General features: G+C 35.8%; 1 protein-coding gene across 5 annotated transcripts; it reads left to right on the top strand.

The window, feature by feature from the left end:
* Nucleotides 1–864: 864 nt before the first annotated feature.
* On the top strand, nt 865–18,565 carry wdr47b (WD repeat domain 47b). Of its 5 annotated transcripts, none has more exons than XM_079592324.1 (14): nt 865–1,112; nt 3,177–3,346; nt 3,707–3,790; nt 3,880–3,964; nt 4,893–5,659; nt 6,983–7,094; nt 8,158–8,327; nt 11,001–11,228; nt 11,309–11,476; nt 13,413–13,582; nt 14,733–14,903; nt 14,988–15,119; nt 16,255–16,473; nt 17,618–18,565. In XM_079592324.1, exons 2-14 carry the CDS (start codon nt 3,189–3,191, stop codon nt 17,758–17,760), a joined length of 2,607 nt encoding a protein of 868 aa, XP_079448450.1. In that variant the 5' UTR covers nt 865–1,112; nt 3,177–3,188; the 3' UTR covers nt 17,761–18,565. The 5 variants fall into 5 exon arrangements, with proteins under 5 accessions (XP_079448450.1, XP_079448452.1, XP_079448454.1 ...); XM_079592326.1 differs by having other exon boundaries at nt 884–1,112; nt 8,164–8,327; nt 17,618–18,521; XM_079592328.1 differs by having other exon boundaries at nt 903–1,112; nt 3,721–3,790; nt 17,618–18,520.
* Nucleotides 18,566–19,296: the final 731 nt, after the last annotated feature.

The raw sequence follows: 19,296 nt of genomic DNA, 5'->3' as shown, positions 1-19,296 counted from the left end.
GGATCATGTTCAGGAACTCACGTATATGCCCTTAATTCATTAGAAGAAAAATTCCACTGTAAGTTGCATTAATACGATTTGGTGGTCAAACAAAGTTTTGCACATTTTATAAGTGCAAAGATGAGTAGCCTGTGTATTTTGTGCAACATTTGCTACTAATTTTTATCACTTAGGCCTAATTAAGTACCACAATTACTAAATTTTGTCATAGGGACTGCTGAACAGACATCTAGAAGTTTATTAAAAAATGCAAAGTATTGAACATCAAAAAATAAAGAATGAAGTAACTAATAAAGTCAAGAACAAGTGCAAAGACCGCAAGTGTGTGTATTTCGACAGGCCCATATTTCGGATCTGTCCTGTGATGGCATAGTGCCATCAGGTGTTCATATAACACAACAACAGGCTTGTCTGCTTTCTAGCAATAAACATTAAATATCAAAATTAAAAGTAGCCTATAAAATAAATGTATATATTAAAAAAATAACATTAAACAATGTTATTTCTTCACTGTAAAAAAAAAAAAAACATCCCCAAGTCAAAATTTTCTAGTGACTGATAACGTCAAAATTTTTCACTTAGTCTGACATATTATTTCTCATTGAGCCAATGCTAACAGACTATTGCAACAATTAATTCAATTTATTTTACAGAATTTCACTTGGGCTAATTTAAAAATTTAGATGTGACCAGTCACTAGAATATTTTGACTTGGAGAGGTTACCTTTTTTTTTTTACAGTGTTGGGTGTCACAATTGTAATGTAGGCTATGTTAAATATTTGTTTTTGTCCATTGTATTCCAACCCAAATAATTTTGAATCCGCATCATATCATATTTACGATCAACAAACTCATAATTAACCTCAACCAGTGAAGAACAATGAAGCGGAGCGCTCTCGGTGGGTGTGACCGCGGCGCGACGCGTCTCTCCGCCGCTGCTGATGGAGAGTGAGACAGGCGGAAGGTGGGTGGGGACATCTGAGCCATTGTCGGGATAAACGCACCTCACGCTCGGGCGACGGAACGCTGAGCTCGCGCTAATCCGCGTTGGAAGGAACGCGCAGGAGAAGATTGACTAAACAATTCGGGCTTGGCCGAGGCTTGATTTTAGGTAAGATTTTGGAAATGCTGCATGAATCTTTTTAATGGTGTCTTGCAAGCACGCAGAGAGTTAAAGCTTCACTGCGTTGCTTTGGGGGCCAGACAGGGCATGCATACTGTTTATATATGTAAGTGTTAGCGAAAATGACAGGTTCGAGGATGCATTCAGAGTTAAATGGGTCAGTGAATAAAAAGGTGAGATCAATCATCTAAATATACCCAATGCTGTCTCCACATTCAAACGCAAGCTTCTCTTTGCTGACAGTACTGCATATGGCTCAAGTTGTCGCAGTACTTGCATGCAACTATTTGCATTTAAATCCAGACTTTTATTTTCTCTGGGTCACATGGTTTACTTAAATGATGTAGCTAATGCCTAGGCCTACGCGTGATTTACTTGAACGCTGAATAATTTACTTATCATAATGGGGTCATACTATACTATATATTGATATTGTGTTTGTTTTTTATATAGTTAATCATAATTAGCCTACTACAGACTAACTATAAACTCCTTATAAATATTTGTATTTAGTTAGTTAGATAGTTAGTATTTGTTTGGTTTAATAAACCGAGCTAATGTTAACCCATCCTGTAATCTATTCCTAACCCTCACTTAGACTACTCACTTACTTTATTTATTTTAAATGTTTAAATGTATTTATTAAATGCATGTATTTATTATTTATTTTGTTTAATATGCTGAGATATTTATGTGTATTTACCTTCAACCTAACCCTCACTGTATTTATTTATTTGTTTGTAATTAGAGTTGAGCCGGATACTCGGCTGAAACGAGTATCCGGTACGGATAAAGCACTTTTGCCGAGTACAAGTATTACACGAGTAATACGAGTCAATATCTGTGCTCGGATTAAATAAATAAAAATCCTCATTGGGTAGCTGACTGTGTCTGCGTTCTGTGATAGGCTAGTCACAGCGCCCCTCCCCTACACATACAGATTTTAATTGTGTTTCTGTGTCCCGCTCTGCTCACTCACACACAGAACAGCTCTCTCTCTCTCTCTCTGTCTCTCCCTCAGTCACTCAGGTTCGTGGGTCTTTTCCGTTAACGTTTAGGGTTTCTTCAGCTTCAGGTTTGTTTTTTTTACTTCGGTTTGTAGTACTTACTTATTAACCAGTAGAGTTCTGGTAAATGTGGGGTTTGTTCAGACGTGGTGCTTGGTAGAATGCGACTTGCGTCTCTGCCTGTCGGAGATTTTTTTTTTTTTTTTTACTGTCAGCTGGCTTTACAAGTGTCTTACACTTTCTTGCTGTTTTTCATAAAAAAATAAAGTAAGTAGTGGTATAAAACTATATTACAAATTAATTAGCTAGCTACACACACACACTTTTGTTTTAACCGTCTGCTGGCTCTAACCAGTTTTTTGACTTCACGCACTGAGTGTCTGACACTTTCTTGCTGTATTTTATAAAAAAAATAAAGGTAGTTGTGGTATAAATAATATTACAAATTAAGCTAAACACACAAACACAGACATTTCAAGACAACCCGACCCACTTCCTGGTTAGGCCCCGCCCAGTCCGAGTACAGATACAGATACAGATAATTCATATGGTTAACAGATACAGATACAGATACAGATAATGCTGTACTCGCTCATCCCTATTTGTAATATTATATTTTTTTTATGAAATGCTTTCATTTATTATTTATTTGTTTTAACATACTGAAAAAAATATGTTTCTACCCCCTAAACTCAAATCTTACTATTTTATTTCACTTCAAATAAATATATTTATTACATTTATTATTTATTTGGTTTAATATATTGATATTTTCTTGCCCTTAAACCTAACTTTCATATTTATTAATTTGTTTGTTTTGACTGTATATTCAAATTGATTTCCCTTAAACCTAACCACCACAGAGTTTATTTATTTATTTATTTATTTATATGTTTATTTGTTTCTTTGTTAATAGATTTTAATTGTGTATGTTTGCTGTCCCACGTTGTAGAGGATTTATTATCATTCTAGGGATAGTGGGTCAAAGACACACACACACACACCGCTCTTGCTCACAGATAACCTTCTCCCTCTGTCCCTTCAGGAATCTGACACCATGACTGCAGAGGAGATTATAAACATTAAAGAAGCGGAGATCATCAAGCTGATCCTGGACTTCCTGAACTCCAGAAAGCTACACATCAGTATGCTGGCGCTGGAAAAGGAGAGCGGCATCATTAATGGACTCTATTCAGATGATATGCTCTTCCTGAGGTGAGTCTTTGAAAACCCAAACAACAAATGTATGGTTCTAATACATTAGTGTTCAAAAGCATGGAATCAGTTTATAGGTATAGCTTTCTGAAACTATTTTTATAGTATTCTTGTTATATATTGCAAAATTATTTTCCATATTCTACCCACGACGGCCATTTTAGCAGCCATTTACTTTAAGAAAACACTGTCGTCATTAAGAAATGGTTGTGAAGTGTGGACTAAGCAAAACAGTGTGTTTTTCAGTTGCTGAAGTATTGAGTACACTTGCCTTTTTTTGCAGTGGCATCACTCTTTAACATCACTTCTTTAACTGGGTAGGTGAACTAATTTTTGGCCTTTTTTCGATTTGTTTCTAAGGCAACTTGTTCTAGACGGGCAATGGGAGGAGGTTTTGCAGTTCATTCAGCCTTTGGAGTGCCTGGATAAATTTGACAGGAAGAGGTGAGCGACGTCGGTTTGGGATCTTTTTGCCGACACCCAAGCACGTTTTGCTTGTTTCAGTGGTTTTTTTTATTGATTTATTCTTTCAGGTTTCGATATATCATCATAAAACAGAAATTTCTGGAAGCTCTGTGCGTAAACAACGCCATATCTGCGTCAGATGACCCTGAGAATGTGAGTCTTTGTGTGTGGACAAAATGCCATCATGCTGTTCTAAAAAAAAGATCCATTTTGCTTGTTTTTTATGTAAAATGGAAGATGTTAATTCTATATTGTATTATCATAAGTTTTCACCAGAAATAGCCTAAATACTGATAAAAATTTTTTTTTTGCAAAACAGAAGAAAAACTGTAATTGTTTTTATTAATATTATTATTATATAAAAGTAAACTTATTTCATTTTGCATAAAAGCAGAGAAGCATTTTTTATTTATTTATCAGTAATAATACTAATAATAATATTTGTCCCATAAAATAGCCTTTAATACTGATAAATAAACCATGCTCATGTTTTATACAAAATTATCGATGTTTAATTGTACATTATTATTATTATTGTTATTTTTTGTACCATGAATAATAATAATAATAATAATGTAGAATTAAACTTCCATTTTGCATAAAAGACTAGCATTATTTATTTAATTTAATTTCTTTATTAGTATTGAATATTGCTTTGTTTTTATTATTATTATTATTGGTACCTTGAAATTATCCATTTAAATAAATGAATAACTGGTCTTTTATGCAAAATAGAAGAATTTTAATTATTATTATTATTATTGGTACCACGAAAATACCCTTTAAATAGATAAATAAATAACGCATGTCTTTTATGCAAACTTAATTGTTTACTACTACTATTATTACTATTCATAACATTTATGAACAATAGAAGAAGTTTAATTCAATTTATTATCAACTGTAACATTAAAGTAGCATTTAATACTGATAAAAAAAAGGAAAAGAAAAGATTGAATTAAAAAATATTTTGAGCCATCTCACATTAAACCTCTTGCATCTTGACTCAGAATGTGCCCAAAAGAAGGTTTTATTCAGGAAGCGTCCCATGATGACCTCTCTCTCTCTTTCCCTCCTCCAGCTGGAGCTGACCATGCAGGACGCGGTGAAGTCCCTGCATTCCCTGGAAGAGTTCTGCCCGACTAAAGATGACTACAGCAAACTCTGTCTGCTCCTCACGCTCCCGCGCCTCACCAACCATGCCGAATTCAAGGACTGGAACCCCAGTACGGCCCGCGTCCACTGCTTCGAGGAAGCCTGCTCCATGGTGGCCGAATTCATCCCCGCGGACCGCAAACTGAGCGAAGTGGGATTCAAAGCCAGCGGAGACCGTCTCTTCCAGCTCCTCATCAAAGGAATACTCTACGAATGTTGTGTCGAATTCTGCCAGAGCAAAGCGACTGGAGAGGAGATCAGCGAGGAGGAAGTTCTCCTAGCTGTCGACGTTCTGTGCGGGAACGGTTGCGAGGAACTGGACTTGAGTTTGCTTTCCTGGCTGCAAAACCTCTCGCCATCGGTCTTCGCTTGTGCGTTTGAGCAGAAGACCCTCAGCATCCACGTGGACCGGCTCATCAAACCGGCCCGGACGGGTCACGCGGACCTTCTCACGCCTCTGCTCACCAAACTCTCGCCCTGCCCGGCATCGCCACTACGCCGACCCCAATCGGCGGATACTTACATGTCGCGCTCTCTCAATCCCGCCCTGGACGGTCTGTCGCACGGCTTGGTGGGAAGGGAAAAGAAAAGCACCGAAGGCAACGGAAAAGCAACGGCCATGTCGCAGTCTTTCGCCAACTTTGGGTATCCTGGGAGCAAAAACGCAGTGGAGGGCAGTGAATCGCCAGACAGGTGGGCTCGTGTTCCTCACTGAAAGGGATAGTTCATACAAAAATGACACTGCTGACACTCATGTCAATATAAACCTGTATGACTTCCCGTGGAACATAACGGAAGATTTTTTTCCCTCAGTCTCTGTGTTATTTTGTCTATACAATGAAAGTCAATGGGGTCCAATGTTGGACTACATTGATTGGACCCCATTGGCTTTCATTGTATGGACATAAATCTTTGTTTGTGTTCCACGGAAAAAAGAAAGTCAGAAGTATTAGTCATAAACAATTACACACGTCACTTTAAAGTATGAAATGGTAAAATCTAGTCTGACATTTATGTCCTAGATGGAGCGTGGTTACTCTAGTCAGGCGTTACTATGATATGACTGGTAAAACATATGGTGGTCAAGCTTAACTCTTCTAATCCAGTTAAACCCACATAAATAGACGCGGGAAGCTTTACTAGTTAAGTCCAAAACAAACTTCTATGCCAGTCAATATACTTTAAAAATGTGTTGTATACTAGATAAGTAGATCAGAAATCATAATATCAGTGTCACAGGTTTTAGCAAAAGATAGATATATTAATATTGATTTTGTAATAAATCTAGTTTTTCAGTTTTTCTAAGAAAATGTATAATTTTATTCAGCAAGGAATCAAGGATGCATTAAATTGATCAAAAGTAACAGAAAGTTCAATAGAACAGTATTTGAAATAGAAATCTTTTGTTTTTACTATTCATCAAAGAATCCTGGAAAAAAGTATTACGGTTTCCACAAAAATATGAAGCAGCACAACTGTTTTCATCATTGATAATAATCAGAAATGTTTTCTTGAGCAGCAAATCCTAATATCAGAATGATTTCTGAAGGATCATGTGACACTGAAGACTGGAGTAATGATGCTGAAAATGAAGCTTTGATCACAGGAATAAATTACATTTGAATATAAATTCAAATAGAAAACAGATATTTTAAATAATAATAATACTGCACAACATTAGAGTTTTTACTATATTTTTTATCAAATAAATCTAGCCTTGGTGAACAAGATACTTATTTCAAAATCAATAAAAAATGTTACAGACCTCAAACTTTTTATTGTATATTTATTTGTTCGTTCATGCTTATTTCCTCTATTTTTTACATTTTTAATTGCTATTAACTACAACAGATTATTATTCTATTTTCAGTGTGTTTCGAGAGAACAGTGGATAATAGTAATATTCTGATTGGTCATAGCGTAAAATGAATTATCAGTTTATTGTATCAGCCTGAATTTAATATCTGTGCATCCTTAGTTATTAAGATGTTGACTGGCGTTGTCCTGTTCCTCCAGAGCACAAGCCCAGGCCGAGAGGATCAACGGCTCCGGAGAAACCAACTCTCTGCGTCCTCCACTGACTCCCGGCAGGGATGGTGGAGTCATGGGTTCAGCCGAAACACCAGAGGTGATGTATTAGTTCCTCTTTAAACCAGAAACATAATTCCAGTACATGCCCAGGACCTGAAAGGGTTCCCCGACTGCAACATGGTGTCGGCCCAGATCCGGCCCACATCTGGCGTGGATTTCACACGGCCCAGATGTGGGCCGGATCTGGGCCGACACTACAATGCTGTCTGGACCCAGAGATAATTTACTCACCCCCAAACCCGTAAGAATTTCGTTCATTTTCGAAACACAATTTTTTTTTTAAAGAAATCTGAGAGATTTGAGTGTATTCACCCAAAACGTTCATAAAGGGATCGTAAGATAAATCCATATGAATCAAGCAGTTTAATCCACATCTTTAAGACACGATCGCTTTATATGATTAATAAACTTTAATAAACTAGGCATGGGCCTAGAGATTTTAACGTTATGATAACCTGAAGCAAAAATATCACGGTTTTACCGTATTGCGATTACAGCTCTAAAATGTGTTATTTTAAAATATCTGGGTAAAAAACTTTTCCATTGAACACAATATATTTTATTTTTTAAGCAACATATAGAATATTTGGAACAGTAGTAAACATATATCTCAGGATAAATAATAAAATAAATAATTTAATTATTCTTAGATAAAATAAATGCAGTCACTTAAGTGAGCCTAAACCTGCAGCTCAACAATAATTAGAACATAAATACTTAAAATATTTAGTAAATAAGCTAAATCAAAAACCTAAAAAAATGCAGTCACTTAAGTGAGCCAGACATGTGGTCTGCTAAAGACAAAAAAAATAAGGAAAACCGGAATCTATTTACCCTCCCCTCCCTTCATTTTTTTTATTATTAAATTAATAAAGAATTATCTTACTATTGCAATAATATAAATCTCTCAGATTTCTGTAAGAAAATATCTTCATTTGTGTTTCGAAGATGAACTAAAGATTTATGGGTTTGGAACGACTTGAGGGTGAGTGAATGACGACAGTATTTTTGGGTGAACTATCCCTTTAAAGAAGTGACAATTATGTCATCATTTACTCACCTTCGTGTCATACAAAACCTATATGACTGTGTGTGTGTAGGAGCAGCTGCAGGAGTTCCAGCGCCAGCGTCTGCGAGTGCAACAGCATCTTGAGCAGAAGCAGCAGCAGAGACAGCTGTACCATCAGATGCTGCTGGAAGGTGGAGTTCATCCTCCAGACCAGCCCACAGACGCAGCACAGCACAGTCTCACACAGAAGTTCCTGAACAGGTCAGATCCAGGTGCATGCTCGTGTACATGGACATCCAGATGTGCTGGAACCGCAGTGTTGTTGAATGCTTATGTGGCTTCTGTTGGTCAGGATGATTGTTAGTATTTAGTAACCTAAATACTTAAGTAAGAGTAGCCTCTTGCCACAGACTCTCATTTGTTTCACTTGATTTATTGATGCGCCATTACTTTTTAGCAGGGATAATATGAATAGCATGTGCTTTGTTATATTATATAATATTATTAATCTTATAATCATTTATTATTATTATTTGTCATATATTCCTAGTGATACATCTAAATGTGAGATTATCAGCACTTTATAATATTACATTTATACCACTTTTTCTTGGCTTTTCAGCAATTTTGTAAGCATCTTATTTGCTGTCATTAAATTATGTATATGTTGGCATTATTAATTAAATTATTAATTACATATAACTGAATAGTATATATTTTTACACTATATATTTATATTTTATTATTTATATTTTAGACTCTTATCCATCCATCCATCCATCCATCCATCCATCCATCCATCCATCCATCCATCCATCCATCCATATTCTGATGATACTGAGAGTTTTCTGACATAATATAGTTATGGTTACCATTATCTGGTAATATTTGTACATTTTGAGATCTTACTTTCTTCTTAGCAGCTTGGTGAACATATTTTTTTGCATAATTTTATTTTAATAATAATGTAATAATGTTCATATTCCACATTGTGTACACGCGCACACACACACACACACACACACACACACACACACATATATATTAGGGCTGCAACTAACAATTATTTTAATAATCGATTAATCTGTCGATTATTTTTTCGATTAATCGGATAAAAATACAATAAAAAAAAGCATTCATTCCCAACCCTTTATTCAAAAACAGAACTGACAGTGCAAATTCACAGTGCAAAAAAATCTTCAGAAAGTGCACAAACAGGTCGCTCCTTGATAGGGATGCACCGATACCATTTTTTCAGACCCGATCCGATACCAAAAATTCTGAGTATCGACCGATACCGATACCAATCCGATACCAGGGCAGTTTTTTTTTAAATCAAGTAGAATTTCTATAAATGTGTGTTGAACTGATAATCACTATTTTGTGTCTTAAACACATTCTACTTAATACAGACAACTTCATTACAAAAAAAAAGAAAAAAAGACCAAAGACCATAAATGCTATTATAAACTAGAATAGTGGATAATTAAGCATACAATTTAGTCTAGAAAAATCACAAGTGCACAATAATTGTATTAAATCTGAACATGAAAAAACTTTTAGTGAGGAACAAATATTAGAATAAGTGTAACACTAAATTTGGTAAAACGTTACACATTGCTCTTTGTATTGTTGTAAAATACATTCATGAAAAACAAGATAACAAAAATCAAAAAGATTAATTCTTTTATAGCCTACAATAAAATTGAGACATGTTTTAAATGTATAGCACATCGGTTTAATGAGGCAGCTACATGACGGATAGTACAGAACTAGAAAGGCTATTAATAATCGTTCATTGCGTCGCTGTATTATGATATGAAAGGCCCCAGTACAGTGCGGCACACAGCGCTTATGCGCATCCCGAGCGCAGAATGATGTGCTTGAAGCAACACGAGTCACAGCGCGCAGCGCGTCGAGTCCGCGTTGAAAAGTTCAAATCACAAAGGAAAGACATATTGATGCGTAGTGTATTATACAATATCTATCTATCTATGCAATAGTTTATTGAGCATTTTCTTTTAACAGTTTTAAATGTCAGTTACTGTGCGCGTGAAGAACAATTATAATGCTCTGACTCTACTGCAGTGTGTATGAGAGACACCCGGTAGAAAGTAGTTAAGGTACAGCAATAAAGTCCAGCAAGATAAAGTTGTTTAATGCAAAACCATAGACCTTTATCTACAGATCAAGTATAATTATAGTAACATTGAATCATCTTGGAGAGAGTTGTTCATCGTGTTGACTGTCGTACCGAACGCGACGCTGTTTGATGCTGAATGGAGATTGACTGACAGCCGCAGCGGAGGGAAACGTGTACGTGATCTTGAATTTAATGACTTAAATATTAATTTCTATCTCACATTATACTATATAATGGCTTCAGAACACTTATAATATAGTGCACGACAACTTTATGATGCTTTATAATGTTTTTGTCCCTTTTGTGGGGCTTAACAATAGCACAGAATATAAGCACAATTTTTTTTTACATCTCCGTGTCGCGCGACACAACGAATCGATAATGAAATTCGTTGCCAACTATTTTAATAATCGATTTTTATCGATTTTATCGATTCGTTGTTGCAGCCCTAATATATATATATATGCATACATATTTCTTTCCTTTTTTGTTGATTGCTTTTCAGATCTTTTTTCTTTCATTAAATTATATTATGTATATTTTGCCATTTATTAATTAAATATAATTATTAATATATTTACACATTGTGAAAAAGTATATAATTTTTAGATTTTTTTTTCACATTATATTTTATAAATATAAACTGTCATTAAATTGTCATACATGTAGCTGTCATTAAATTGTCATATATAATATCATATAAATTGTCATTAAGTATCATTATATCAGGCATCGCCACCCTGCTCTCTGGATATCACCATCAGCCATCGTTGTCTTGATGATTTGTGTAGGTCCATTCAGAAACTGGAGGAACTGAATGTGGGAATGGAAGATCTGGGAGAAGACGTCCAGGCTTTGGCTGAGCAGTGTAACGGTACGGCAGCGAGCGGAGCCGGTAAACAGACCCCAGAGAGCGGCTCGGGCCGGGACAAGACGCCGGTGATCAGCAGCACCCCTCAGAAAGAAGGAGGCCGGGGAGTGCCGTCTCTGGACGAGTCCCCGGTGCTGGTCAACCAGAGGTTTCTCAAAGCTCTCAATCCTACCAAGCTGAAGTAACTCTGCTTTGTGATCTTGTTTTAATGCTGAGATATCATGACAGTGTGTTTCAGGACGAGAAGCCCATATCCCCATTCGTTGCAGTAGAGACGCTGGAGGACACGCAGGCTGTGCGCGCGGTCGCCTTCCACCCGTCTGGGACTCTCTATGCAATCGGCTCCAACTCCAAAACACTGCGTGTCTGCACTTACCCACAGTCCCTCAAAAACAGGCATGTGCTCCGTATTTAACACGCTTTTAGGGCTGCACAATATTGGAAAAAACTGACATACATCTGTGATCATATATTCCGATATAAAAAATTCAGGAAGTTTCACCAGATGGTTTTGCAGAACCCAAACCATAAAGTGAACAGACTTTTAAAGAGGCTGTATTATGTCCTATTTCTATTTTTGGGGCGGGTTTACTAGAATAGGTTTTCATGCTTTAAGGTTCAAAAAACACATTCCCCCCCCATATTTGACATTGTTGCAGCACCTCTTTTCCTAGTCTGCCAGTAACGCTTTTAGTTCTGGCTTTTTCAGAAGCCCCTCCTTCTGAAAAGCTTGCTCTGATTGGTCGGCTGGACCAGTGTGTTTGGGAAACATCACGCCCCTTTCCATAACCGTGAGGTTTAACCCAGGCCTCATCTCTTTACATGCCTTGGGCGAGAGTTATTTAAACGAGGAATATTGTGACGTGTTCATTCCCGGAAGATAACTGTCAACAATTTTTCAATATATCATGCCATATATAGCAGGATGGTTTCACGAGAACTAATGGTTCCCTTAGGAGCATTTTCCTGTTGCATTCAAGCAGCAGTAGGAACTCTGAAGTGACGTAAGCCGGCCTTGTTGTTGTGACTTTTATTTTGACGGCACTGAGAACGACAGAGCCTGAGCAAACAAACAGCGCTTGCATTCTCAGTGTTCAAGTTTACAATCTGTCTAACAGTCCTGTCTAATTCCAGAGAATGTCTAATAAGTGGAGAACTGCTACTCTCGCTACACTTCCGGCTTCTGAACTGGTTGCAGTTCCACTCCGGTTCCACATGAGGGCGCTCACAGGACGAGTGCAGAATGAATGGAGGTCTATGGAGCTATACCCCTCAAAATCCACTTTTCTCAGGATATAATTTTTTGTCTAGTAATTTGAATGTTGTATTCGAAAGGAGATGCAAAGAAATTCCACATTGCTGGGTGTTAGATTTTTTAGAGTTACTTATTTGCTTTAAAAAGTCTTTTAAAATGTCATAAATAATGTACGACCAGAGATACTGATTTACGGCAATCCTTCGGTCACTTTGGTGCTTTCGCGCTCTGCACTTTCTTTTCTCTCGAGGCATCGACAACACGGCCGACACGGGTAAATACACGTGCTAGAAGAGTTTTAGCTTGAAGACATTCTGGTCCCGCTTCGGATGCCACGATGCCATCAAGCGGTATCTCTGGTTGTAATCAGTCCTTCACTGACCAATCAGCGTTCATTAGCAGAATGCTAGCGTGTTATGGGCAACAACAACTCAACCTGTAAGAAATCGAAAGGACATAAGTACTCGTTCATTCAACTTTCAACCTATAACCCATGTTGAACTTGCCAAACCTACAATCAAATCTGAGATTTCTCCACGGCAATCGGGTGAAAGAGACAAATTTAGCCGTCTAGCTCCATAGACTCCCATTCATTTTGCACTCATGGGTGATCGCCCCCCAGTGGAACTCTGGTGGAACTACAACCAAAATTCGGTACAATAGGACTTAATAGGGAGTGGCCAGGCTCGACGTGGATACGTTATTTGATAGAACTGTTATAGAAAGTAGACAGTAATGAAAAGGTATTAGCGTATGCCGTGTGGTTGATGTCCAGTGTTGCTAGCTGAGCAGAAACACAATCATGTTTCGCTTGGACCCCTCAAAGTTGCGTTGAGTTTTCTCCTCAGTGTAAAGGTTGAGAGGTCCATCTATCACTGTTTTCCATGTTCGTAGAGTTAGTTTGTGGAGTAAATATATAGGCTCTAATCTGTGTGTTTACACCGCTTTTTAAAAAATGGCGGGTGTTGATGTTTCGCGTGCATGAAAAGGTTCCTCCGGTGCGAAAGCCTCTTATGCTTTTATAATCTAAACAGGCCTGAGGAATTGTAACGCCCTCTGTCTGTTCTTCTTGTGTAGCACTGAAGCTCCACCAAAGCAGCCTGACATCTGCTTCAAGCGTATTAAACACCATAAAGGCTCTATTTACTGTGTGGCCTGGAGTCCCTGCGGGCAGCTTCTGGCCACGGGCTCCAATGACAAGTATGTCAAAGTTCTTCCTTTCAACGCAGACACCTGCAACGCCACAGGTAATGTGCCTAATAATGTCACATCAAATACATCATTTGTAGTGTAAATACACAATGTTTTACTACTAAATCATAACGTGCACTGAAAGTAATTGTATGTAATTGACCGAACGTTATTGGCTGTACATTGTTATTTCACAGCTAATTGCACAAAAATTAAATGCACATGAATTATGAATTGTGTGAAAACAGACTATATTTCTATAGCAACAACACACTGCTTTTCATAAGTTTGGGGTTGTTCAGATTTTATAATGTTTTTAAAAGTCTCTTATGTTCAACAAGGCTACATTTATTTGATCAAATAATATTTTTACAATTTAAAATAACTGTTTTGTACTTGAATTGCTGTAAAATGTCATTTATTCCTGTGATCAAAGCTGAATTTTCAGCATCATTACTCCAGCCTTGCATATTATAATGATCCTTCAAAATCATTATAAGATGCTGATTTGATGCTCAAGAAACATTTATTATTATTATCCAACAAAAAATATTATATTCTATTATAGTATATCACACGTTTTCAGGAAATTTCTGGGATTTATTGATGAATAGAAAGTTCAAAAGGAAAGCAAAAATTTCTGCAACATTAAAAAAACTAAATTCTATACATTTTAATCCGTTTAACGCATCCTTTCTGAATAAATATGATATTCATTTATTACTTTTTAAAATCTTAATATATATTACATTTATATACAATATATAAAATCATACATATTTATACATTTTATTTAGAAAGTCTGTGAATCTATATCTTACATCTTGTGAATTTCTTTTTAATTGATATATTATTGAATATCTTATCTCATACTTACCTTTTATATATTTTTATTTATTGCACTTAATGTGCAACAATCATTTATTGCACATATTGACGGCAACAACCAGTGTACAATAATATCTAGAATTTATAATATATAAAATATTAAACAAGTATTTATTATATAACATATATGAATATTTAGAATATATATATATATATATATATATATTCTTACATAAATTTGCATTATTTAAAATGTATATATATATATTATAATAATATGTAGCCTATATATAGCCTATATATATACTTTTTTTATAAAAGCTCTTGGAAGGAAATATATGAATATTAACCGGGTAGTGTGTGTGCATTGGACTGCAGGGCCGGATCTAGAGTTCAGCATGCATGACGGCACCATCAGAGACCTGGCGTTCATGGAGGGTCCCGAGAGCGGAGGTGCCATCCTCATCAGCGCCGGGGCGGGAGACTGTAACATCTACACCACTGACTGCCAGAGAGGACAGGGCCTGCACGCGCTCAGCGGCCACACAGGTGCGCTCGCACGCTGACCCTCCTCTTCATACACACCCTCAGTGTCTAACTGGACGTTATATCCCTGTGTTCTCCGATACGCAGGGCACATCCTGTCTCTGTACACGTGGGGCGGGTGGATGATTGCCTCCGGATCTCAGGATAAGACGGTGAGGTTTTGGGATCTGCGCGTGCCCAGCTGTGTGAAGGTGGTTGGGACGGCTGTGCATGGAACAGGTGTGTGTTTCCTCTCAGCTCATTTACGAGCCTTTATTTAGGACATCAGGGTTCACATACCTTTTTGACTAATGAATTGCCACCGTTTTTTTTCATGATGTCTCCAACTGTTTGCAATTTACGGGATGAACGTTCTAGAATTATTTTAAACCAAATTCAGTGTGGTTTGTGAATGAATCAGTCAGATAAGGTTGTAAATCAGTTTGACCGATTCATTGCAAATAACTGATGCAAAAAAATCGAATCAAAAATAAAGTTATTTTTACTGAATTAGTTTTAAAATGTAAAATTGTGTCCTTAATAATAATAATTATAATAATAAAATACTATGTGATACTAAAAAAGTATTATTATTAAACACAATATTACATTTGTGAAAGCAACCAACACAAAAAATACACAACATTAAATGAAAATGACAACAACTAAAACCACAACAACAATAATAATACAACACATTATATGAAAATAATCATAATTATTATTATTAAAAAACCATATTAAAATTCAAAGCCAATTCAGTGGCAACCAATGCAAACAATAATAATACTAAACTACTTCTAAATTATTAGTATTTCAGTAATTATTAGTATTCGTATCAGTAATTCAGTGACAACCAGCCAAAAATATTAAATGTACAATATCATAATAATAATAACTACAACAACAAAACCAATAACAACAGCAATAATGCTAATAACAATAAAAATATTATATGAAAATAACCATAATAAAAAATATTATTATTATTATTGTTGTTATTAAGAACAATATATAAAAAACTAATTCAGTGGCAGCCAATGCAAAAAATATTCAAGAATAAAAATAATAGTAATAACAACAATAATATTGAGAATTATTATTAAACACAATATTAAAATTCAATACCAATTCAGTGGCAAACTAAGAAAGAAAATTTTCATCATAATTATAAAATATCATATGATGGTGATGATAATAGTTATACTAACTAAATTACTACTAAATTATTAGTATCTGTAATTCAATGAAAACCAACAAAATAATAATAATCACAATAAAAATTATAAAACACTACAACAATGATATAAAATCTGATCATATGATAATAACAGTAATGATTATGGATCATCTGTATTGTTGTGTCATGTGACAGGAAGTGCTGTGGCCTCAGTGGCAGTGGACCCCAGTGGGCGGCTCATGGCCACCGGATTGGAGGACTGTCGCTGCATGCTGTATGACATCAGAGGCGGGCGCAGCGTCCAGGCGTATCGCCCGCACACCAGCGACGTTCGTTCTGTGCGCTTTTCTCCTGGTGCTCACTATCTGCTCACCGGGTCCTATGACAACAAAGTCATGATCACTGATCTTCAAGGTAGGTTGTGCTACAAACGATGTAAATATCGTCACATCATCATTATTTCTTATTTTTCAACCCTCTCTCCAACAACCTGTCATAAAAATGATCCTGACGCTTCTGGATCTAATCAGTAATATGGCTTTCTGGGTGACATTTCAGATCAGTTTAATATTAGTATTTCATAGCATTTAATAAGTGTGTGTATGTATGTATGTGTATATATATATATATATATATATATACTGTATATATTATAACAATATATTCTTATTATTATTTAAATTATTTATTGAATTGATTTTTAATCCTAATAATATTATTAATAATAATAATACAAATTAAATTAGATTTTTTTGCCACATTGCAGAAGTAATATGGCTTGTGAATGTCATGTTTTGATTATTACTATTATTTACTATATTAAAATTCAAAACCAAGTCAATAAATAAATAATGTCAGTTCTTTTCACTTAATTTTGCTTTGAATTTTGAAAATTTGTATGTTTGTATGTATGTATATATATATAATTGTTGTTTAATGAATTGGTTTTGAATTTTAGTATTTGTATTGATTATTATTATTAGTATTAATTCTAAAATTAAATTCCACCGTTTTTTGCCACATTGCAGAAGTATGGCTTGTTAATGCCATTTCATATCTGTTTTCTCCTATAAATCTATTATTATTGTGATTCTTATTAATTACTATATTCTATCATTAAAATTCAATAACAATTCAATTAATATTGTCTTTTCACTGAATTAGCTTTGAATTTACTATTAGTAATAATAATAAATAATCTTTTTATTCTATTGTTTTTAATTAATTGGTTTAGAATTGTAATATTGTTATTACGTATTACTATTAATAAAATGAAATGCCAATGTTCCTTTGGTGCATAAAAGAAGCAACGCTTGACTTGAATGCCATTTCATATTTTTTTTCAATGTTTCATTTTTAGTTTTATTATCATTATTATTAATTTCAATATAAAAAAACAATAACTAAATAAATAATAATAATTGTTTTTAATTAATTGATTTTGAATTGTAATATGTATTCAATAATAATAAAATCCTACTGTACTTTTTTTTAATGTCACATTATGGAAGTAAAATTGGCATTTTTATGGAATTGAATTTCCGCTGCTTTTCTCCAGGTGATCTCACCAAAACCCTGCCGGTTACTGTGGTCGCTGAACACGCTGATAAAGTGATCCAGTGCCGATGGCACACCAGAGACCTTTCCTTCCTGTCCTCTTCAGCTGATAAGACTGTCACACTCTGGGCGTATCAGCCTTGATCCACAGAAACACTGATCCGTTAAGAGTCAAAGTTTATCAGTGTGTGTCTGTTTGTATCTCCTCCAAACCGACTGTTCGTTCTCAGCCCTAGTCATGTCTACATTTGGAATTGCACGTCTATTGGAAGAAGCAGCTTTATTATCAAATGTATTACAATTCAGAAAAAACCCCACACGTTTTTTCACTTACAAACACGGAAAATTCCACTCGTAGCATTGCTTCTGTATTTTGCTATTTAGAGTGAATGAAAAAGTCCTGGAAATGTGATCTGAATTGTGCCTTGATGATGTTCTCTGTAGTTACACTTATTCAACTGAATGTCTTGTAAATATGCTTTTGTATAGGCCTAAATGCTAATCAAGGCATAAGACCATTGTATAGCACATTGCACTATGAACATCATGCCAACACTGTTGATGCAGCATGAATATTCATCTCTTCATTTAAATAAATGTGAATAAATCAACAGCCCGTAAATGCTGAGGATAAATGTTTTGTGAAAGTCATCCTCCTCAGTGTTGTTGAAACGGTTTCGTGCATTTTAGGAATGCTTTTATTTTGGATTGTCATTTTCCTAATGCATATATTTATATGCATCACTTTTGCACATCAATTCAGCACCTTTTTCTATTGACGCAGCAGAGGACAATTATAGGACTCTCAATCATTTGTTGTATAAAGTATGTCTTGCTAATTTATTTGAACATGGAAATAAACAGTTTTCGACTATGGGATTTAGCCTAATTCACTGTCTTCTACAAATCTACTTGTTACTCATTTTTAAACCAGCAACATTTTCATTCTGAAATGAATCACTATATTATAGTTGTGGCGAGCAGGACGAGGTCGAGGGACGTGAGAGAGCGGCGCGAGACCGGTGGCGTGATTAATGATGAACAACACCTGCGCGACGCACCGGTCTCGTATCTCTCACTGTCGTCTCTCCTCCTTTTATGCTTCCGCTCCTCCGTGAGAGATACAACTCAAACAACTATAGCAATAACGACAAGCTCTCTTTTCTATTACCACCTCTCAGACTACGTAAACCCCAAGCGGCAACCTCCCGGTCTCTCTCTTGAAACCAACACGGAAGTGAATTAAACGGCAATTCATCGACTGGCCGCTTGAGGCTGGCTGCAGAAGAGAGTCAAATCTGTATCTCCCGCATGTTAAAATGCCCAACTTTACAGCAGAACAAAACATGGTTACAGCCTGGTTCTCTCTGTGGCTTTGGTCTATACAGCTAATTTTGCCCTTCATAACAACTGTGAGGGGGGTGAATTTTTTTTAGAACTCGTCCGTTTAGTTATTATTATCATATTTAAAGTTCTGCATATTAAGGGTGTGTCTACTTTTGAGTGACAGGTGGATTCCCACTGATGTCAATGCTAGCCGGTTAGCCGTCACTTCACCTCGGCAAATTCCAGCTGCTGAACTTGCCATCTCTGCCGTGTTTGTGCTTTTTTTTTCGGGATTATTTAATATAATTTAATACACCCATTACTTCGCCCACGCCTTTGGATTCCGTCGTTGTC

This window comes from Phoxinus phoxinus (genome assembly GCF_949152265.1).
Source record: "Phoxinus phoxinus genome assembly, chromosome: 20".
Classification (NCBI taxonomy): Eukaryota; Metazoa; Chordata; class Actinopteri; order Cypriniformes; family Leuciscidae; genus Phoxinus; species Phoxinus phoxinus.
The sequence above is the reverse complement of the archived record's forward strand: the minus strand, read 5'-3'. Positions and strand labels throughout refer to the sequence as shown.

Coding starts and splice junctions, on each gene's coding strand:
- wdr47b (XM_079592324.1), top strand. CDS start 3,189: ATGACTGCAGAGGAGATTATAAACATTAAAGAAGCGGAGATCATCAAG. Junction 8,328..11,000: donor ACACAGAAGTTCCTGAACAG/GTCAGATCCAGG, acceptor TGATTTGTGTAG/GTCCATTCAGAAACTGGAGG. Junction 14,904..14,987: donor CGCGCTCAGCGGCCACACAG/GTGCGCTCGCAC, acceptor TCCGATACGCAG/GGCACATCCTGTCTCTGTAC.